The sequence below is a fragment of the Pavona decussata genome, unplaced genomic scaffold, assembly GCF_977016875.1.
Source record: "Pavona decussata unplaced genomic scaffold, jaPavDecu1.1 SCAFFOLD_169, whole genome shotgun sequence".
In the NCBI taxonomy this organism is placed as follows: Eukaryota; Metazoa; Cnidaria; class Anthozoa; order Scleractinia; family Agariciidae; genus Pavona; species Pavona decussata.
The window spans coordinates 1,205,338-1,224,670 of record NW_028145580.1 but is presented as its reverse complement, the minus strand read 5'-3'; the positions used below and the strand labels follow the sequence as shown (position 1 = coordinate 1,224,670).

Genomic DNA, 19,333 nt, shown 5'->3' with positions numbered 1-19,333 from the left:
CTAATACCTAAACAATGCAGTTTAATCTAAAGAATATTTAGATTTCAAGTTGATAAGATGGCTTGTATGAAGAATACGCCTTCGCCATCGCGTTTTCCAACTAATACTAGGGACTTTAAGAGACCACAACGGCAACGCCAACGAAAACGTCGGCTTGAAAATAAAAGTTCGTGTTAGTGTACTAATTCGCGATTATTCCAATTCGTTCCACTTGCACAATGTGGCCGAACTATCCAGGAACAGAACAGGTGGAAACGGCGCTCAAATTGAGACAAAGATTGAAAAATTTACCGTCATGTGCTCACGTTCTCCATAAAGCCTTGAATTTAGTCATTTCACGTTGTGGTTTGGCCGGGCACGTTGGAGAAATGTACCAAAATTCATAACGCACGTGCAGGGCCTTTGTTTTTCTCATTATATCCCATTGTTTTGTGACGTTCTCGTTGTCGTCGCTGTAGTAGCTTCTTAAACTTCCTAGTATTTCATTAGGTGGTGAGATAAGATAAGTAACCCCTTTCAAAGAAGGAAGTCATTGCGACAGTTGCACCGTACAGCGCATGATACTACATATGAAATACGCTGCTTCATGTACATACAACTACAGTTGAGTCGGAAATTGACCTTGCAAAAGCCGTTATTTATAATCTGCCTCTGTTTGATTGTTTCTCCACGCGAACATTTCAAATTGAAGTTTACCTAGTATACGTGGGTTAAATTTTGTCGTCTGGTCCGATGAACAACTCATTTACAAGGTAACATGTTTCCATCACGTCTGATCCACCCAACTTTTCAAATTCAGGTCTGCAGAAAACAAACCAACAAATAAATACATAAACCGACTGTCAACGAAAATCAAAATAAATTAATATTATTGCGTTTTGGGTGCCGATTGATGACAACAGATGCCATCTTCAGCACTCTGTCCCACCAGGAACACGTTAGAGAGGGCGACCTGCATTGTTTGCAACGCCTTGCATGGTTGGTAGAGAGGACAAGAGAACGAACAACAGAACAATGTTCACTTCCCTAAAAAACAATGCAGCTGCAGATTATAATATAAGCGTCCAGTGAAAATATGTAATGTTTAAAAACCGAGCAGGAGTATTTTATCGGGTTTTAGACCCGATAAAACACGTGCTGCGAGTTTTTTGAACGGCTTCAAAAACATTCCTGGAAAAGCGTGTGTCAATAGAGTTCATAACAATTATGCTTTTGTGAACGTTGAATTGCCAAAACGAGTTTGGAACACCCGACCAAGTCGATTAAGTTTCATCTCGAATAGAAATTAATACACTACCTCTGCTCGCCATCCATTTCTCCGCGAGCGACCCTTTCTCGTACTTCTTCAAACATTTTTTCTCCGATGACATTAATGACTTGCCTGGCGGATTAAAAAAAAAAAAGAACTTACATAAAAATCTTGCTAACAAAACGACGAAGTTTCGACGTAAGCTAAACGTCATTATCGAGTCAAAATGTGTTTGTAAGTTGCAGTCTATAAATACTAAAAAGAACAATAGCTGATTAAAAAAGCTGTAACGTAAGAAAAAAAATAAACAAAAAGTGTTGCACGTATGGAGTCCGTCTGGATATTTAAATTGGGCTTGAGATTCTTAATGAACAGCATTTCAAAGGCTAAACAATCAAATTTGCCTTGGCACTTTCTTAAAACTTCTAAATCACTTCTTCTTCACATAAAAATCTTCGGAAAAAAATTACAGAAACTTGCCCCAGAGTTGCTCTTACGCTTCGTGATGAATTCCGTAACAAACTTTTAAGCACTGTCCGGCGGCGTAACAGTATACTCTTCACGGTTTCTTGCAAGACCACGTGAATCTTATTCTGATCTGATACAGTGTTACGTTTCTTAGCTGTAACAATCTCTAATTTGTATTACTTTGTAACAAGTAACAAAGCAAGTAAACTGTGAAGTAATGGGCATGCATGCATACAGCTGAGTAGTAAGTATTAAAGGGTATTAAACTAATAAGAATAACAAAATGGTTGTGTCCTTCCTGTCATTAACCTTCAAGGATGTCGTGGCAAAGTATAACGTTAAAGGAGTGGAAAACCTGCCTACAGCACAACTGTTAATTATATTTTTAGTGTTAAACAGGAAAACACCTAAAATATTACAATAACCACGGCAGTGTTTCTGTGATTCATGTTAAGTAAAGTTACAACTAAAATTAGTGAGCTTCACGCTGTTTAGTGTCTATAGGACATTGTATACGACAAACTCTTTAATTTGTTAATAAGTAGGAACCTTTCGCCATTTCGCATGCCTACAATTGTGGAGGGACTTTGGCGAAATTCACGATTTTTATGTCAAGAAATTGCTGAACACGAGTGGAACAAGCCCTTTTCCTAGACGTAAAGCATACACAATTGTCTTAGAAAGCAAGGAAGATCTCCTTCTATTTGGTCAATAAGTACAGCGATTCTTTCCATGTATTGAGGATATTCCCTGTCGGCTCATTTCAAACATGTTGTGATATCGTTCGCCGGCAAACAATGAACCACAAAACTTACTCTTTAAGCTTCTGTTTACAGGAGGATGGTCTGTCCGAGTCTTCAACGAGTTCTTCCTCCTCTGAAGAAACAAGGCAGAAATAACGTTTACAAGTTTAACTGTCAAACTACAATATTTCCTGATTAGTGTTGCCCAGCCAATTTTCTTAAACTTAACGGAAGATTTAAAGCAGCGTTCTTTTAAACCTTGGTAGTTAGGTCTAACGAAAAAAAAAAAAGACACACACTAGCGAGATTTTATTTTGAACGGTACGTCTGCGTGGTGCTGTTTGAAACACAATACCTTTCTACTATAAAAATTTGGATATTCTAAATCAGTGAAAGTTGTTGAGAAACAAAGGACAGTTAAGGAAAAGTGATGAATTTGATTTATCTCTAGTACTACAAGTCATATCGACCGACAGCTTTTGCAGTAATTTGCGATATTAAAATAGTTGCAACAATGAAAGTGGAATACCTTCAGCATCTTGAGCAGCTCTGGCGTTGGTGAGAATGTCATCAAGAACCTTCAGCAGAGAAACAAAGATACGTGTAAGTAATAGTCCCACGCTCAAGATACTTATTCTCCTTACCGCCTTGCACCATTGCTATCAATGTCGGTTGTGAGAATTCTTTGGTTTTCCACATTCGTTATGGTTGCTGATGGCCCTTGGTGGAGTGTTCTTAACCCAGTTTTAGCCCTAACAGTGATCAGCATCAAAATTTTCCTTGTAATATCAATACTTCTTCAACCCCTGAGGGCAGGAGAATTAAGGATATGATTACCCAACTTGAAGGTGAATTTTCTTGTTATTCTAATAACTTCTTCCCAGTACGTTTATAAGAATAGTATGGGAAGTCGATAGGAGAATTTGTTCTTTGATATTAAGGGTAAAAAGGGTTAAAAGAACCAATCATTATAAAACGAATTGCAGACCAATGACGAACACTCAGGAGAAGGACAAGAAAAGGCAAGAAATATTGTACAAAATGAAAAATGACCCCACAAGCTTTTCGCTCGTTTATAAACCACCACCCGTCGTGTATAAATAAAGCTCATTACTGTTGTCGCTCAAAAGTGGTTTAGTTGTTGCACTGTTATTTTTCTTGTTGTCTGTTTGTTTGTTTGCTTACCTCTTCCTCAGAGTCATCTTCAAAATCGTCGACATATTCCTCATCCGGTTCTTCATCATCTCTATTTTCTTTCAGTTTCGAAGCGGACATCGGCTTCTTTGCCGAGTCTCCGTTCATTTCCGAATCCTCATCGAATTCGTCCGAATACTCCTCGTCGGCTGAATCGTCAAAGTCGTCTGAGTATTCGCCAGGATCGTCCACTTGCTTCGTTTGATCGACTTCTGAAACAAAATCAAAGCCCGCTTGAGCTAGATCTCATTACTATAAAGCCAGCTTATGGCGGCAACATAAGAAGAAGAAGAAGAAGAAGAAGAAGAAGAAGAAGATACCTTTATTTAAAAACAGGATAATTCTTTCAGTAATTATAAAAACAAAATTACTGTTATCAATGGAAGCCCTAATTACAAAGTTAAAAATTTTAGAAATACTAAAAAGATCACACACATCAAAATGATAGAAATATAAAACTATTAAAAATCTACAAAACTACAAATTTTGATAACAAAAACCATGATAGAAAAATGCCTTTTTTGTTGAATTTAATTTAACTCTCGGTAGTGTAATGTGGTTGCTCTGTCTAGTAGTCCTTTCGATGCAATCCTTATTAAGATTAAAAGAATTAATAAAAAATTGCGGACATATGTTATTCAGTACTTTCTTAACTAAGGCTAGGACATGTTTCTCCCGTCTATCAACTGGTGATGCCGGCCTCACCTTTGTTTTCGTCCTCAGGGACTTGCTGTTGCCCTCTGTTCATTGGCTGAGCTGATTTACACCGTACTCGCGCCGTTCGATTGTTCTCATCCGGGGATTTTATTCCTCCAGCTGACAAGGGGCGGTGAGGGGATTTGTTGACATTTCCAGCCGTGGTCTTCAGAAGCTGCCTTAAGAGGAAAATCAAACTCCTTATGGTTGTAACATTCTCTGGGTGGCTCTAGTATATTTAGACTGTTCACAAACTGGGGAGAGTGTCTGAACTACCGAGGGGGGCCCCCTAGTCAGGAGAAATTGTGTGGGGGAGGAGGGACGGAAAACATTTCACTCTCTCCCACTATCGCCCCCATTGGTAGTTTAAAAGAAAGTGACTCTCCCCAGGTGGCGCTCGACGTTACAAATAAAGATGGCGGCAGTTCGATCGAAGGGGACTGTGAACAGTCTGTAGAATATTTAAAATCGCACAGGATATCACCTGATACTTAGCCGACGGGCGGAGTTGGCTACAATCAGGGGATATTCTGCAAGATTCTGCAAGGTAATTGTTTTATTATTCAACATATTGATATCAAAGCACAGTTTTCTTGCAGAAAAGCTGAAGATGGTTTTCATTTGTTACATTCCTCTCCCTAACACACGAAACACAGATTAGCGAGCTTACGCAACAGGACGGCTGAGGAAAGGGGACGGTGAAATGTCGTTGTGTGACCAACGTGACGTCTTAGTACCTTCACATTTTTTGGCGATTTTCGACTAAAACTGGTGTTCTCTCATCTGTTACAACCTGAGAACCATGAGCTATAGGAATGTTACAATCCATAATCATGAATACTTGGCCGTCACGTTGGTCACACAAGCACAATTTGCCGTCCCACCACATCAGCCGTCCTGTTGCGTTACTATCTGTTGTGTGTAGACCACCAACACTGAGCGCCCCATGACAATATTTGGACAGTATTGCAATGTGTTGAATAATAACGCTTTAATAGACCATTTCATTTCCGAGTTGCTGTCAACCTCACTATGAACGTGAGGCTAAGTGCAAAGCTTTTCATGTGGAAATTTGTTTTGTTTGCAAAATGAATGAAAACTAATTTCATGACAAAACTTTGCAACTAGCTGCCTCGCTTTCATAACGGGTTCCAAAGCAACTCAGAAATGGCCTATTAGGAAAAGGTGGTAGATTATTGCGAGTCGTTTTGGTCTGAGGCAGACGGAGGTGGGGCGTGATTTTGCCTACTCAGTACTGTTCTCACTCACTTGGCGTGTAACGCTTCTTGGAGATTCTCCTTTTCTTTGATGAAACTAGCGAGATGTTCTTGGACAAAGGCCAGATTCAAAACTGACCCAGCACTACAAGAGAAAATTGAGAAAAAATGTCAGCTTGAACTACAGGCCATGTAAATCGAATTTTCCATTGCACCAATCGTTTGCGGGATATCCTCCTAAATAATCGTTCAATCAGGCGCGCGAGGACATCTCGCGGCTCCGTCCGGCTTGGCGCAAGTATATATATAATATCTTCGGCAGCTATCAGAGAACGTTGGCAAACCTTTGAGCTCAAACTGGTTATATTCAAAACTCTTCGGGGGGCGTGGCACTGCAAGGTTGAAACGAAAACGAGACTCCAGAGACGGAGTTGCGAGATGTCCACGCGAAGTCTACCGAAGATGAAACGATGATTTGGAAAGATATTCCGGAAACAATCGGTGCAGTGGGTCGCTGTGGGGTTACATCGATAATTTCCCGAAAATTTTCGCAAATCATCGCTCAGAGAGGGCAGAGAAGAGTTGTTTTCGCGTTGAGTTCATCATTTCCCAAATTCTCTTCTTCAACACTCTGAAATTTGTTACGCGAACACGTCTAATGAAACCCTGGGAGAAGTAAATGAAAACTCGATCTGAAAACGAGGCACTTACGATGGTCTGTCATCCGGGGACTTGGCTAACAACTGTTTGATCAGCTCCGCAAGGGATGATGAGTATTGAGGTGGGACTTCCTGCATAGAGAGGAGCGTGTGTTAGATACTTCATGTAGGCAGCCCTTTGCGCTTAAGCTCTTTCACCCTAGTCCAAGCAATTAAGCAAGGGAGGCCTAGGTTGAGTAAAGACCGTACCAAATGAAATACAACAGATCCAACAACCCAATGACGATACCAGTTAGCTCTGAATTTTGTAGCATGAAGCGACTAGGAGCATTTTTAATTCCCCTGGATAGAATGTTAGCGCAATGCTAGTCCCTTCCCCACCCCCTTCCCCAGGATTTTTCTTGTTTGCTGGCCGTTTACTGGCATCTATTTTTCACCTATGTTGAGTGAGACTGACGACGAGGACACAACATGACGTGTCACTGTCCTTCGGATTTCAAACCAACCTTCCGATCTTCCAAAGTCAAATGACCCGATCATAACACCACCTGATAACACCAACATCCTCTAATGCCCAATCCACGCCGCACACTGGGTACTGGAAGAGCCATACGATTCGTAAGACCAAGGTTAGTACTCAACTCTGGTTATCCTCCCTTCGTGGCATTGTAACGTCATCAAAGGTCATCTCAGACAATTCGTCAGGCATATCATACTCATCACTTCACCAGGATTTTACAACACCCAGAGACGGAGAGAGAGACAATGCAGGGTTTAGTGTCTTTTCTAAGGAAACAATGCAAACCTTGGGTGCTTACCATTTACATGGAAAACCCGGAAATTCAAGTTGGAAAATCAAATGGTGCGCATCATTCCATTTGGAGTACTTCTGAAATTATGGGCTTCTGGTCAAAGTGACGTATTTTTATTACTCCTTTTGGGATTTACAGCTGATGTTCATACATTTTGCATGTTATCCATCTTCGGTTAAGACAAGCTAAATCATTTCGTATTTACGCCGAAAATTTCCATCCGGGTGGTTTGCGTAAATGGTAAGCACACATTGTGTAAGTTGAAACTCACCGCATGATCTACTTTGACAATTTTGTAAAACAAACTGATGAAGTTGGTAGCATCAAACGCATAACGCAGCGCACACATCTCAAACAGAAGACAGCCAAGGGCCTGAAATGGACAAAAGTAAATTTCGAATTATCAACTTTAATGCAGTGAAATATAACTACGCAATGCTCACTCTAAAGGAATGCATCACTACGGTGATTGCGGGTGTTGCGTCAAGAAAAAAAATAGCCTACATCTCTTGGTTCACCAGAAGTACCTTTATTAGGGTGAAAGCAGGAAATTGCTTTTGGTCCCTGATGATAACCACAACGGCGACGCCAACGAAAACGTCACTTCAAAAAATTTGGTTTCACATCGTTGTAAGGACGGTGCCTACTTTTACTACTGCACATACGTTCTGCGCATCTCGCGATGGTCCGAGAAAGTCGGGTTTCTTAACGGTGGTGCCTGCTAATACAGAGGTATTTTTGTGCGGTTTATAACTACGCGGGAAAAGCAGATCTTGGCACTGAAGGGTTATTGGAATCCGAAAAGAAAATTAGGGGTAACCATGTATTTTTCAGAGATAATTAAGCTTCAATTTGGGAAAAAATCGCATACATTGCTTTGTATTTTGGCGCTTTTTAAAAAAATTGTTGCTCAATTACCTCTAAAAAAAAATGCGTTGATACCCCCAATTCTCTTTTTGGATTCCAGTAGCCCTTGCTAAGATCTGCTTTCCCCACATAGTCATAGACCACACAAAAATACTTCTTTATTAGTCGACACCGTCCTTAAAAACAACCAAGAAATATAGCTAGATCTTGTTGAAATCGCTTTGCAAGAACAACCAGAAAACAATTCAATGATCGCTATTTCTCGGCCATGGTATGATGGCTGATATACCATGGCTGCTAAGCCAATCAAAGCCTTGGAATTGCGTTATCCAATGATCAACATGCGTCTTTACCCAAACATCAGCCTTGGAACTGTACGGCATATCTTGACACAATTCTGGACTGAGATAGCACGGTGTGCCACAACATGTCTGCGCCATGTCAAATGTGTTCTCCATCATTTTTGCTATTCCAAAGTCACCTAAAATGAACGCAACAATCATATCATGAGCCTGGTGGGAACATGTTTAGTCAGCTACTCTGTTGAAGAGCGTAGAATACCCGGACTCCGGCGAGCTTTATGCGTTGAATCCCCTCAAACAGCTGAAAACAAGGATGAAACTTTTGCAAGCTATATCTTTGAAACCCATAACAAGTAAAAGAAGTGAAAGTGATTTATTTAATGTCAATAACACGGAGAGTGCTTGCGCAACCTCCCGAGCAAGAGGCTCGTGCTAAACTGCTAGACAATAATCCAGATTGCATTGGATTTTGGAAATATTTTTCAAGGAGAGGGGGAAACCGGAGTACCCGGAGAAAAAACCACTCGAAGGAAAGACGAGAAAAGCGGCAAAAGATTCTGAAAAAAAGGCCTTATTTTGATTTGTATGATCAAGAACACGGAGCTCAGTCATCAACGCCGAGTCCGGGAATCGAACCCGGGCCACATTGGTGGGAGACGAGTGCTCTCACCACTGCGCCATCCCTGCTCCCCATGGCATCGTTTCTAAATAAAAGTTGTGGTATGGTATGATATCATATGGTATCACATGGTATATCGTGACTAGTGTATCAGACATAACGATTAGAAGGCGGCGGTTATGGTGCAGTGATGAAAATGTAATTGCCTCCAACCAATCTAGCATGGGTTCGAATCCCTTAATTGGTCATATGTGGGTAAGTTCTCATGTCCCTTCTCTGAGCTCAGATCCTTGATTAACATAATCCCAATCTAAGTGCCCACAATTTCAGTACGTACCTATCTTGATGACGCCTTTCTTGGTCAAAAACACATTCTGTGACTTCAAATCTCTGAAGATAAAACAGCCATAGAACAAAATATTGACTGAGATGACTCGGGGATAGTCAAAGCCATCCTCTGCTATACAGTTGCCTTAAGTTTGCAATTGGCCCCACTAATGTCACGACCTTACTTTATGAACAGCAACTTTAGTGTAGAATACGTTCTCCAAGAGCCCGATCACTGATTTTGGTTATAATTAGTCTGACTTTCCCGTTTAAGAAAATTGACAAAAGTCTTGCTCAAAGGCCACATTGGCAGCCCAGTCTCTGGTCAGTCTAGACAGTCTCCGGTACTGAATACCACTCTCCCAGGCCCTCACGATCAATTCGTTTCGGTGACGTAACCAAGACGAACGGCCGGACCACGTGATCCGAACAGATTGACCGAGAAATAAAAAAAACAGAGAGAGACCTAGGAACTAGGTAAAGTTTTCGTGTGACACCGCCTTATTAGGGGCATATTACACGGGCGGGCTGGCCCGGTTAGCCGGGAAAGCTCGGTTTGCCGAGATGAGTTTCAGCCCGGTGTTACAAGTAGCAAGCTAGCCCAGGGCTGTATAAATTTAGACGTTTGAAGAGGGGTGAGTTGGCAAAATCAGCCATTTTAATCAAAAGGAGGAAAGTAATTCGTTTCCCCAACATATCAGTAAAAGTGTTTAATATGAAATAATTGTTTCCTTTAAACAGGCCTCCAAAGAAAGCCATTGTAAAAGGGGAAAGTTGCTGTGTAAACCATGCTGTGGAACAAAGTTTCGCTGGTTCATTTCCCGTTTGCGCCCGCGGGAAAAATTTGTTGCAGACGTAAAATGTGCGTCCCTGACGAAAAACTTGTTTGTGAAGCTTTTCGTAAATATTTCGGGGAGGCGATATGGTGAATTCTAGAGTTTTCAAAACGGCGAATCTAGCCCAGTCTTGTTCTAGGAACCTAAGACTTCCTTCCATTGCTAAAGAAGTGAAGATTACAAGAGAATTTCTTGAAAAAATAGAGAACAGTTAGCGAGATGCGTAGTTTTGAGAGACCATTCGCAACTGCTACATTCCGCGTGCACAGCAAATGATGCCTGCACGCGCAAAGGGATTTAACTTTTTTGGAGGAAAATACTGTTTCCAACTGTACCACGATTGAGGGAGCCTCAAAAGTACCCTTCGAGCAGAGATTCATTAGTCGCACTGTGTAGAATTTGCGTGTAATTATTTACACGCACTAGCGCTGTAATTTTTTTACTCGCGCGTAAATTGCGCGCAACAGGGCGGATTTACACGGATGATACACGCGTGTGATGCTGCTATTCCTGCGGCTAGTACTGTATGTAGCGGAATGCGCGCGCCGGCAAGTAGGGCCACTGAGGAACCTCTGCCCATAAGGCCACCTCAAAAGTGTCAAATTTGCTGTGTAGCTCGTTAATTAAAAATAAATAAATAAAATAAGACAATTTCACGCACCTGTGAAGAACTTTCTTGGAGTGAATATGGTGTAGAGCCATGGTCATTTGAACAAACCACTGCAGAGACATGGATATGAAATGATTGCAATGAAGATAACTGTAGTTTAATATTACTACCCATAGCAATGGACTTTCTATCCCCTTCATACAGTTTGAGAGTTTACATGCACTTTCTCCACTCTAGTAATTCTGAGACTTGTTGCTTTTTTATTCTGTTAAAGTCATCAAATAAAGTCGTTAAAAAAATGTGAACCAAAACAACAAAAAGTGATCTGACTAAAGCACTATAGGTCCGTGATGCCACGAACCCTTTAATCATGTTTATAATAATAATTAGAGCAGTTTTCTATTGAGTGTCGAAAGTAATTTCGCATTTGCTTTGTTTTGCATTACTACGCTCTGTGATTGGTTAACAAAACTCGCGCCACTTTCTCAACCAATCAGAATCCAAACCAAAACCAATCGTGTTTTGGCCGCAGTCGCGTTTTCCCGCGCTTGGCGCCGGGTAACATGTATTTGCTTCGAATTCTGATTGGCTCGTTGTGTTGTTTACAGCTGTTGTGATTGGCCAGAGTAATTACTTTGGGTTTGGTTTTACGACACTCAATTGGAAACCGCTCTAATAGATGCCGTTGGCTATACAACTGAATTCAAATACAAATTGCAAATTACAACTTACAGTTCTTTTTGTACACATATCGCATTATTACTCACTTACTTGCATAATTTGGTCCTCTGAGAATGGAGAATTTTTCTGTAAGAATTAAAGTTCCGAGGATGTGAAAACAGTAAAAATGATTAACGTTGATTTAAATAATTACTTTGAGTAACTTTTACATTCATTGAGGCATATGTTGAATGCATAACAGTCTTTTTTTCAAAGAACTTTTTACCTTCTAGTGAGTTTAATGGTTGGGTTGTTGGCATTTTCAGTATGTAAGTGAACATGAAACTTCACTTACGGTGGCCGAAAACAGTTTCCCAGTATACAGGTGTTAGTAAACATTATTTGAAAACTACGTACTTCTGAGTACCCGAAATTAGCATGGTGCAAGATTAACTAAGAAGGCCTAAATTATTTTGATACTTCTTGTTGAGCAAGGTGCCATTGCCATGGCAACGCAGAAAGCTATTAACTGTCCAAAAATAATGATTTTCCTTAATTTTTAGAAAATGCACTCGTTAGATTTTTTTCATTTTTTGTATGCAGAAAAGCTCACAAAATACTGACATAGTGACCCTGCTTTCATGTAATTTTAACAGAGACATCTCCTGTAAATGTTGTTTTTGCACTTTAATGTTTTTTGAAGATATCCTCTGTTAGATTTTAGTTTTTCTTTGTAGGCGAGTTATACTTTTAGAGAAATACTGTTTTGTCAAATTTCACGAAATTCTAACGAGCGGTTCCTCAGAAAACAAGTCATTTTCATTTAAACGACAAGTCACAATTTTTTTGTCAAATGCGCATGTGTAGCTTTAAATTAGGTTTTCTCAGCAAAGATGAAAAGTGTGCAAAAAGGCTTAGCTCTTCGTGAACTCACTTTCTTTGTTCGGTGATAAATGAAGATTAGGATTCACAAATGAGAAACTGAGTTATTTTGAGAGGAAATCTCACCTTTGTGATCCATTTGATATAAAATCAAGCCAGCGTGCAAACTGTGTTCGGCCACCTTAACACATGAAAAATGGGCCACAAAAGAATCTCTAACTTGATGCATTTTAATGCATGAAAAGGAGTTTGGGGAATTTCAAAAATTCAAATTATATCATAATTCAGAGGGCTTTCTCAGGGTCAAATTTTTTAGTCACCCAGGTAAATATTAGACTGACTTTCCACGTTTAGACCACACCCATTACTTATTGATCAAAATTCATATAATTTATCTGTAAGTTTACCGCCAGTCTGCATGCTACACAGTAATTGTCAGCCTGAATTATCAGCCCAACAGTATCGCAGCACAAATCGTATACAGTCAAGCACTTTGACACCTGATTTTGATTTTGAATTTTAATTGACATGGCAGTTTCTTTGAGAGTGACAGTCGGGACTCAGCCGGACTTGATTAAAATATGTTGCAGTCCATCAGCTTTCAATTCACAAACGGCCATAAATCAGGTGTCAAAAATATACTCAAAATACATGCATGATTCATGCTCCTGAATGCTGTCAGACCTACAAATTGGGCCAAGAAATCAAAATGTGTAAACAGGCCTTTAGGCTGCACTCATGTCACAATAAAAAAATGGAGTGCAGCTAATAAAAAGTGTCCAATAAATTTACATGACTTTGCACAGTAAACATTTTTAATTTAAGCATTGATATGAAATTACATACAGTGTACTGAGAAGCTTGCGATGGAACGACTTTAATTTTGCATGTCAAATCTGTCAACTAGAACTAATTTCACGTTTTTTGGAAGGGGGGTAAAGAAGGGTTCATTTTTCAAAGTTTATGCTATCAGTACATCAGTACAGTCATGCAAATTTGCCTGAAAGTCAGGACATATCAGATCAACCAAATACTCTGACTAACCTTACTAGCTGTGACAATTTGGTCTTGCAGAGTTCCACCATCACAGAAATCCTTCAAATTAAATGTTGAAATATGTGTAAAATTGAAGGGGTGGATGCATAACCGCCTTGTGTCGAATGTTGGGCTGTTTTTTTCCTCTGGATTTGTCTTAATTTTTGCATGTAGGCTTCTTTTTAGTCAACAAACATTGCCCTGTTTTTTTGTTTTGATTTGTTTTTTGTTTTTTTGCTGGTTTGCTCTTCATTATAATTTAATTTGTTTAAGACATAATAAAAGTACATGATTGTTCAACTACATGTATACATGTGCAGTATATTAAAATATTAATACAGGTACTCAATGCATTTAACTTGATAACCCTGGTGAAAATCTTTTTAAGATCCTTATGGATCTTTAAAGATCTTTAAAGATCCACATGAGGATCTTTTGTGGATCTTTTTGAGGATCTTTAAGGATCTTGATTCATATCCTCAAAGATCTTGCCGGATCTTGTAAGAAACTTGAAGTCCCTGCAAAGATCCTTGAGGATCCTGCAAGATCTTTGCAGATTATGCAAGATCCTTGCTGGATCTTAACAGGATCCGGTAGGAACTTAGCAGGAACCTTTAGGATCCTCACAGGGCCCTGCAAAGATCCTTCAGGATCCTGTTTAGATCCTGCAAGATCCAACAAGGATCTTGTTTAATCTGCAAAGATCCTGCAGGATCCTCAAGGATCTTTGTAGGGACTTCAAGGTTCTTACAAGATCCTGCAAGATCTTGCAGGATCCTGTAGCAGGAACCTTAAGGATCCTCACAGGGCCCTGCCAAGATCCTTAAGGTTCTTGTAAGGATCTTTATAAAAATCTGCAAAGATCCTGAAGGATCTTAACGGATCTTTGCAGGGGCCTGAAGGATCTTTGCAGGGACTTCAAGGTTCTTACAAGATCCTGCGAGATCTTTGAGGATATGAATCAAGATCCTTAAAGATCCTCAAAAAGATCCACAAAAGATCCTCATGTGGATCTTTAAAGATCTTTAAAGATCCTCAAGGATCTTAAAAAGATTTCCACCAGGGTTATCAAGTTAAATGCATTGAGTACCTGTATTATTACAACCATTAACTGGAGAAAATGAAGATATTTATATAATTATTATTAATTTAATTTTGTATAATTAACCCAGGCAAGTGTCTGTTATTGTCATTTTTGTTTTCTTCATGTGTGGCAATTATAAAATAAAATGGAAAAAAAATTGAAAGTATGAGAAGTTATAGCTTCAATGGAGCATGAATGTACTGTTAGGTTTCTATACCTATTTACTGCAGGGTACATTATGATTAATTTTTTTCATGATCATAATTATTATATTAAAATTTTGCTTACATTCAGTATACATGTACATTTTTTACCTGGACAATAAAAAGCTTTTCTTCGGATGAATCAAAAAATGATTCTTGCAGTGAAACAACATGAGGGTGCTTTAAGTGTGCTAGAATGCTGAAATACAAAAACATTTATAATTTAATAAACATGAATGTCACTGTGCAACCACCTTCCATAAGCATCTACATGTTCTATTCCCAGTCAAGTCATTATACATCTAGTGGGCCTCTCTTATAAGAGACCAGTCCTCTCATAGGTAATTAATAAGCAAATTATTTAGTATGACTTTAATGACCCTATCTAACATTTATCAATAAAGCTTATGCCAGTAAGTCAGTCATTTAAAATTTTGAGAAAAACCATTTTCCTGAAATTCTATTTAATATATACAATTATTAATTTATAAGTGCCTCTACCTACAAATCAATTCCTTTCAGGGTACGTGGTACAGAAACATTTTAAAAAGCAAATAAGACAGAGACTTTTTTGAAGTTTTGTAAAAATTATGTCAGGTGATATGTATTGCCAGAAAGATGCTATTTACTTACATAATTATGGTACAAACAAAAATTTAAAATAAAACCGTGCAAGAGTGACATCAAAGAGACCGAGCAGCGTGGTTCATGAAAGGCAGTTTCATAACAAAATAAAGGTTGCCGCAGTATCATATTTATGAAGAACCAATCAAAAATGAGACAGCAGGACTGATCTGCAAATTCTACTCAAAACTGTGTGAGATTTAACACCATTCTCAACCCCTAGTATTATGAAAGCACTTCTTAGAGCCCACAACATAATAAAGGAATGTATATCATTTAATTATTTGTGCTACCTTGCTTCTTTTAAAACAGCTTCTTTTGTCCTGTTCTTTTTCTTTGGGTCCAAGATGATTTCTTTAATAGCAACATGCCTGTATGCAAACAAAACATGGACAAATTAAACTTATCACCTGAGATGAGCTTTGGGATAATAGGTACTGCAAGGTGAGCTGGGGTTAATGCAGCATGTAGCATCCCGCCAGGTGCTCGAAGGTAACCATTCCAACTCAGTCCAAGCACCCCACCCATGCACGTGCACCAGTCACACTGAGAGGCTCAGTGCAAAACCTATTGTATTTATCCAACAAGGAGGGAGGGTGGGGTGGGAAAACTCAATGGCTGAGAAATAGTGACCAATTTAAATTAATTGCTTTCTGGTTGTTCTTGCAAGACCAAGATGAAATCAGCAAGATTTAGCAAAAATTTAAAGTGCCCCTGGGACAAAAATTCGCTTTTCCCATCTTTTTGTATTGTCGTGTAGAAGATGACCTCCTTACTCGTGTTGCCAAATTTCAATCCTTTACAGCGATTGGAAGTATTTTTTTTTTAGCTTTTATTTCGAGATTTCACGGCCGCCATTACTCGGCCTTGTTCCGGAAGTTAACAAGGCCGCTTGGCTGCAAATTACAGGAAGTGACGTCATTGGCTCAACACGAAAAATTGCACATGGCTAATTTTCATATAGTTTTCATATGGTTTCGACCTCATAAACTGTATTCTGCTGTTGCGAACTAAATAATAATGCCGTCCGGTCGCTGTACAGTGCAAGGGTGCAGCAATAAATCAAACATTAGAGCTGGAATTTCTTTGCATCGTAGCCATGAGTTCGGATCGGAGCAGGAGTTGGATAGTCACGCAAGCAAACGGTTCTGTTGTTTGTTTTTGTCAAGCGGAGGAAATTCATACATTTATTTGATAAAAGCATATTTTTGCTTTCCAGCTCATTTTATGTAACATACTTAAGATCAAATGCCCTGATTTCCATTTTGCTCTGATTTCCATTGGAATAATTAACCACCATTTCACATATTTGACAAAACCTCTAAACCTCTACGTATGGTACAATTTTGTAAATACAAGACAAATTACCCATTCCAGAGTTCACTGAATTTGATACTAAAATACTAAGAAACTATTCTACATGCGTAATTGCCTACCAAAGCTTAACAAACTTTATAAATACAAGGCCTTCTGTATATAGTATATCAAAGCTCTAGAAGTACTTGGACAAGAAATAGTGTAATTGTCTCGAAGAAAACTTAAAAATTCTTAAAATGACTAGAGGAACTGCAAATATGAACGTCCTGTCGATATCAGCCCACAAATCGCTTGATATAATTAACATTTTATTTCAACGTCTAAATCAATTCAGTGCGTAAAAAATAAACGATCTAATAGAGAATAGTGAAAATACAGAGTAGAGAATTGCTTACCAATTCTATGGTCTCTTTCCGTAGAAAGACTTAGATCGATAAACCACATTGCCGACCCGTGCAGCTCGATCACTGCCCAGAGATTTTCCGTTTTTTGTAGCTTTCTTCTGACCGAGGACAATCGTTATCCAAGGAGTTTTGTCTGTAATATTGAATGCGAAAACAGTTTCCTTTCTTTTCATAACTTTAATTCAGCTCGAGCACTCTCGTGATTTAAATACCTTTCGAAAAAAGATTACAAAGCTCACAAATCTCTCTCTCTTCGTCCGCCATCTTGAAATTTTTTCCTTTGTTTTGAAATGCGATACATGAATAGCAACATGGATTCTCATTGGTTGAAACGCGAGTCACGACTGTCCTAAAAGATTGGGATAATCCGGATTATCCCAATCTTTTAGGACAGTCGTGACGTCACGAATCCATTGTTCTGAAGAAAATGGCGGCCGGTTTTCAAAAAGCCCGGGCAATGTTGAAGGTAATGTTTGTTCTCGAAGTTGGATAGTCACGCAAGCAAACGGTTCTGTTGTTTGTTTTTGTCCAGGCCATCAAAGAAATTCTAAATGCCGAAACTGCCTCTTCCCATGACCAGAATGAAGAGAACAATAACAACAGCGCTGCAGTTGTTCTGGATGAGACTCAGCTAGTAAGCTTGTAACAATAATAATTCTGTGTTGTAAACTGACATACCTTTCAACGTGATATCCATTTCATTGCCATCTTTTCTCTTATTTTCAGTATGATTTAAGTCCAAGTGCACTACCCCTGAGCTCGGAATTGTCCGAGTTACCTGCAGAGCCTTTGGTATGCAGTTAACCTTTTTTGTTTTCATCAAAAAGAGAATAAATTATCTCTGCTTATAAGAGTCACTCTTGTCTGATTTGAAATATTTCTATTTAGCCTGAAGCTGATTCATCTCCCCTTTCATCTGGAATGACCATTATTATTAATGATAAACTCCACCAGAACAGTCCTCTGACAAGCACTCCAAACACCGTAAGCCAATTTTTTTTCTTTTACCTCACATTTATACTTTGTTAAGGTTTAACTGTGAGCAGCAGCTATAAGGCTTTGATGTGGTTATATTTTAACAAATATATGCTTTGGGGAAAATTTCATTTCTAGTAATAATTTACATATATTCACAGAAAGGTATCCACCCTCATGAATGTACCCCACCTACAGCATCTCCTGTTATAACAAGCACCTTCACATACCATGATTCAACTGTTGGTGATGAGGAAAACTCAAATCGTCAAAAGGAGGTAAGCATTGAAGTGAGCTGGCACTAACTCTTATGCAGTAATTTTAATTGTAGAGTTGTGCAATATTTGGGATATTTATCCACTACGAGAGACTATTTCTGATATATAGGCTTATTGGAATGAAACAAAATAAATTAATTAATCATCTCTGAACCTCAGTGTAATTTCTGTCGTTTCATTCCCTCAATCCTTATAGGCAAGCTAGAATTGTAATATATTGGAAATGGTCTATTGCTATATATAGTAGGGCAGTGCATTTTCTATAATTCTAAAATGTGCCTTTGGATGTTTTTAATGAAACAATTATTCCACTCACGCTTGTTGGATTAAAGTGATAAATATTATAGCCAACTCGACCTTGTTGGCTATGATTCTAGCGTCACAATCCAATGCACATCCATGGAATCATTTATTGTTTTAAATATATCACAGTAAATGTAAACCTAATGAACAATGATTGATTGGAGCTGAAAATCTGTCTTAAGGGTTATTAGGGCAATTTAAACAGCTTTTGGGCCCCGGGAGGTGGGAATTTGAACAACTTAATTTTCAAAGTTCCAAAGCCTGTGGGGGGAGAGAGAGAGAGGGGGGGGGGGGGGGGGAAGAGTGAGGGGGTCTTAAGTTTCGAATACTGATCGGCGCATAAAGGACGATCGAGAATCCAGACAAATGACTGACCAGTTTTCAACAGAGTTAATAGTCTGGTGTAGAAGAAAGTACAAGTTTAGTAAAGTAAAATTCAGTACAGTAGCCTTAAGTGACATTGTATACAGCTGATGACTGGTGATTGATGATTGTTTGCGAGATGGGTTGATTAAATAAACTAACTTAATTATACATTACAAGCTTTGATTTACCTTACATAGCTCACAAAAACATACCTTCCACTTCCTTTTTCTGTTGCAAGAGAAACCGTGCCGCCAGCTCCTTTTCCAAGAGTCCTGACAACTTCGTATTTTTCCATGATCTAACAAAACTTATTGACTTGTATAAAGTGTGGTTGAGCTTCCATGATAGCAGACGTCTACACTGCCGTTGTTACGTTGCTATATCAAAGTTGTTTACATCCACACGAATCTGAATCAGTCAAGTCAGAGCAGAATATTTTTACCTAAACACTTCAAATACCAGGCCGATTGAATGCTTATGAAGTAGGGTTTCTATTCACCAGAAACAACAACCACTTTACATCGTTCCGGACGTGTTATTTAGCGAAAAAGCTTTTAAAAAATTCGTTTCCAATGTAATCAGTTTTTCAGATACGGAAGCTAA

General features: G+C 38.9%; 1 protein-coding gene across 2 annotated transcripts; it reads right to left on the bottom strand.

The window, feature by feature from the left end:
- Positions 1-471: 471 nt before the first annotated feature.
- On the bottom strand, positions 472-19,331 carry LOC146464115 (serine/threonine-protein kinase Nek5-like). 2 transcript variants are annotated; one of them, XM_085130154.1, is made up of 17 exons: positions 18,943-19,331; positions 15,381-15,458; positions 14,575-14,662; positions 13,186-13,236; positions 11,371-11,406; positions 10,651-10,709; positions 9,164-9,216; positions 8,259-8,386; positions 7,310-7,411; positions 6,279-6,358; positions 5,620-5,712; positions 4,360-4,529; positions 3,646-3,866; positions 2,990-3,038; positions 2,533-2,593; positions 1,298-1,381; positions 472-801 (listed from the first exon to the last, which is right to left on the bottom strand). In XM_085130154.1, the coding sequence occupies exons 1-17, from the start codon at positions 19,023-19,025 to the stop codon at positions 711-713; spliced, it is 1,527 nt and encodes a 508-aa protein (XP_084986280.1). In that variant the 5' UTR covers positions 19,026-19,331; the 3' UTR covers positions 472-710. The 2 variants fall into 2 exon arrangements, with proteins under 2 accessions (XP_084986280.1, XP_084986281.1); XM_085130155.1 differs by having other exon boundaries at positions 569-801; positions 3,646-3,863; positions 18,943-19,168.
- Positions 19,332-19,333: the final 2 nt, after the last annotated feature.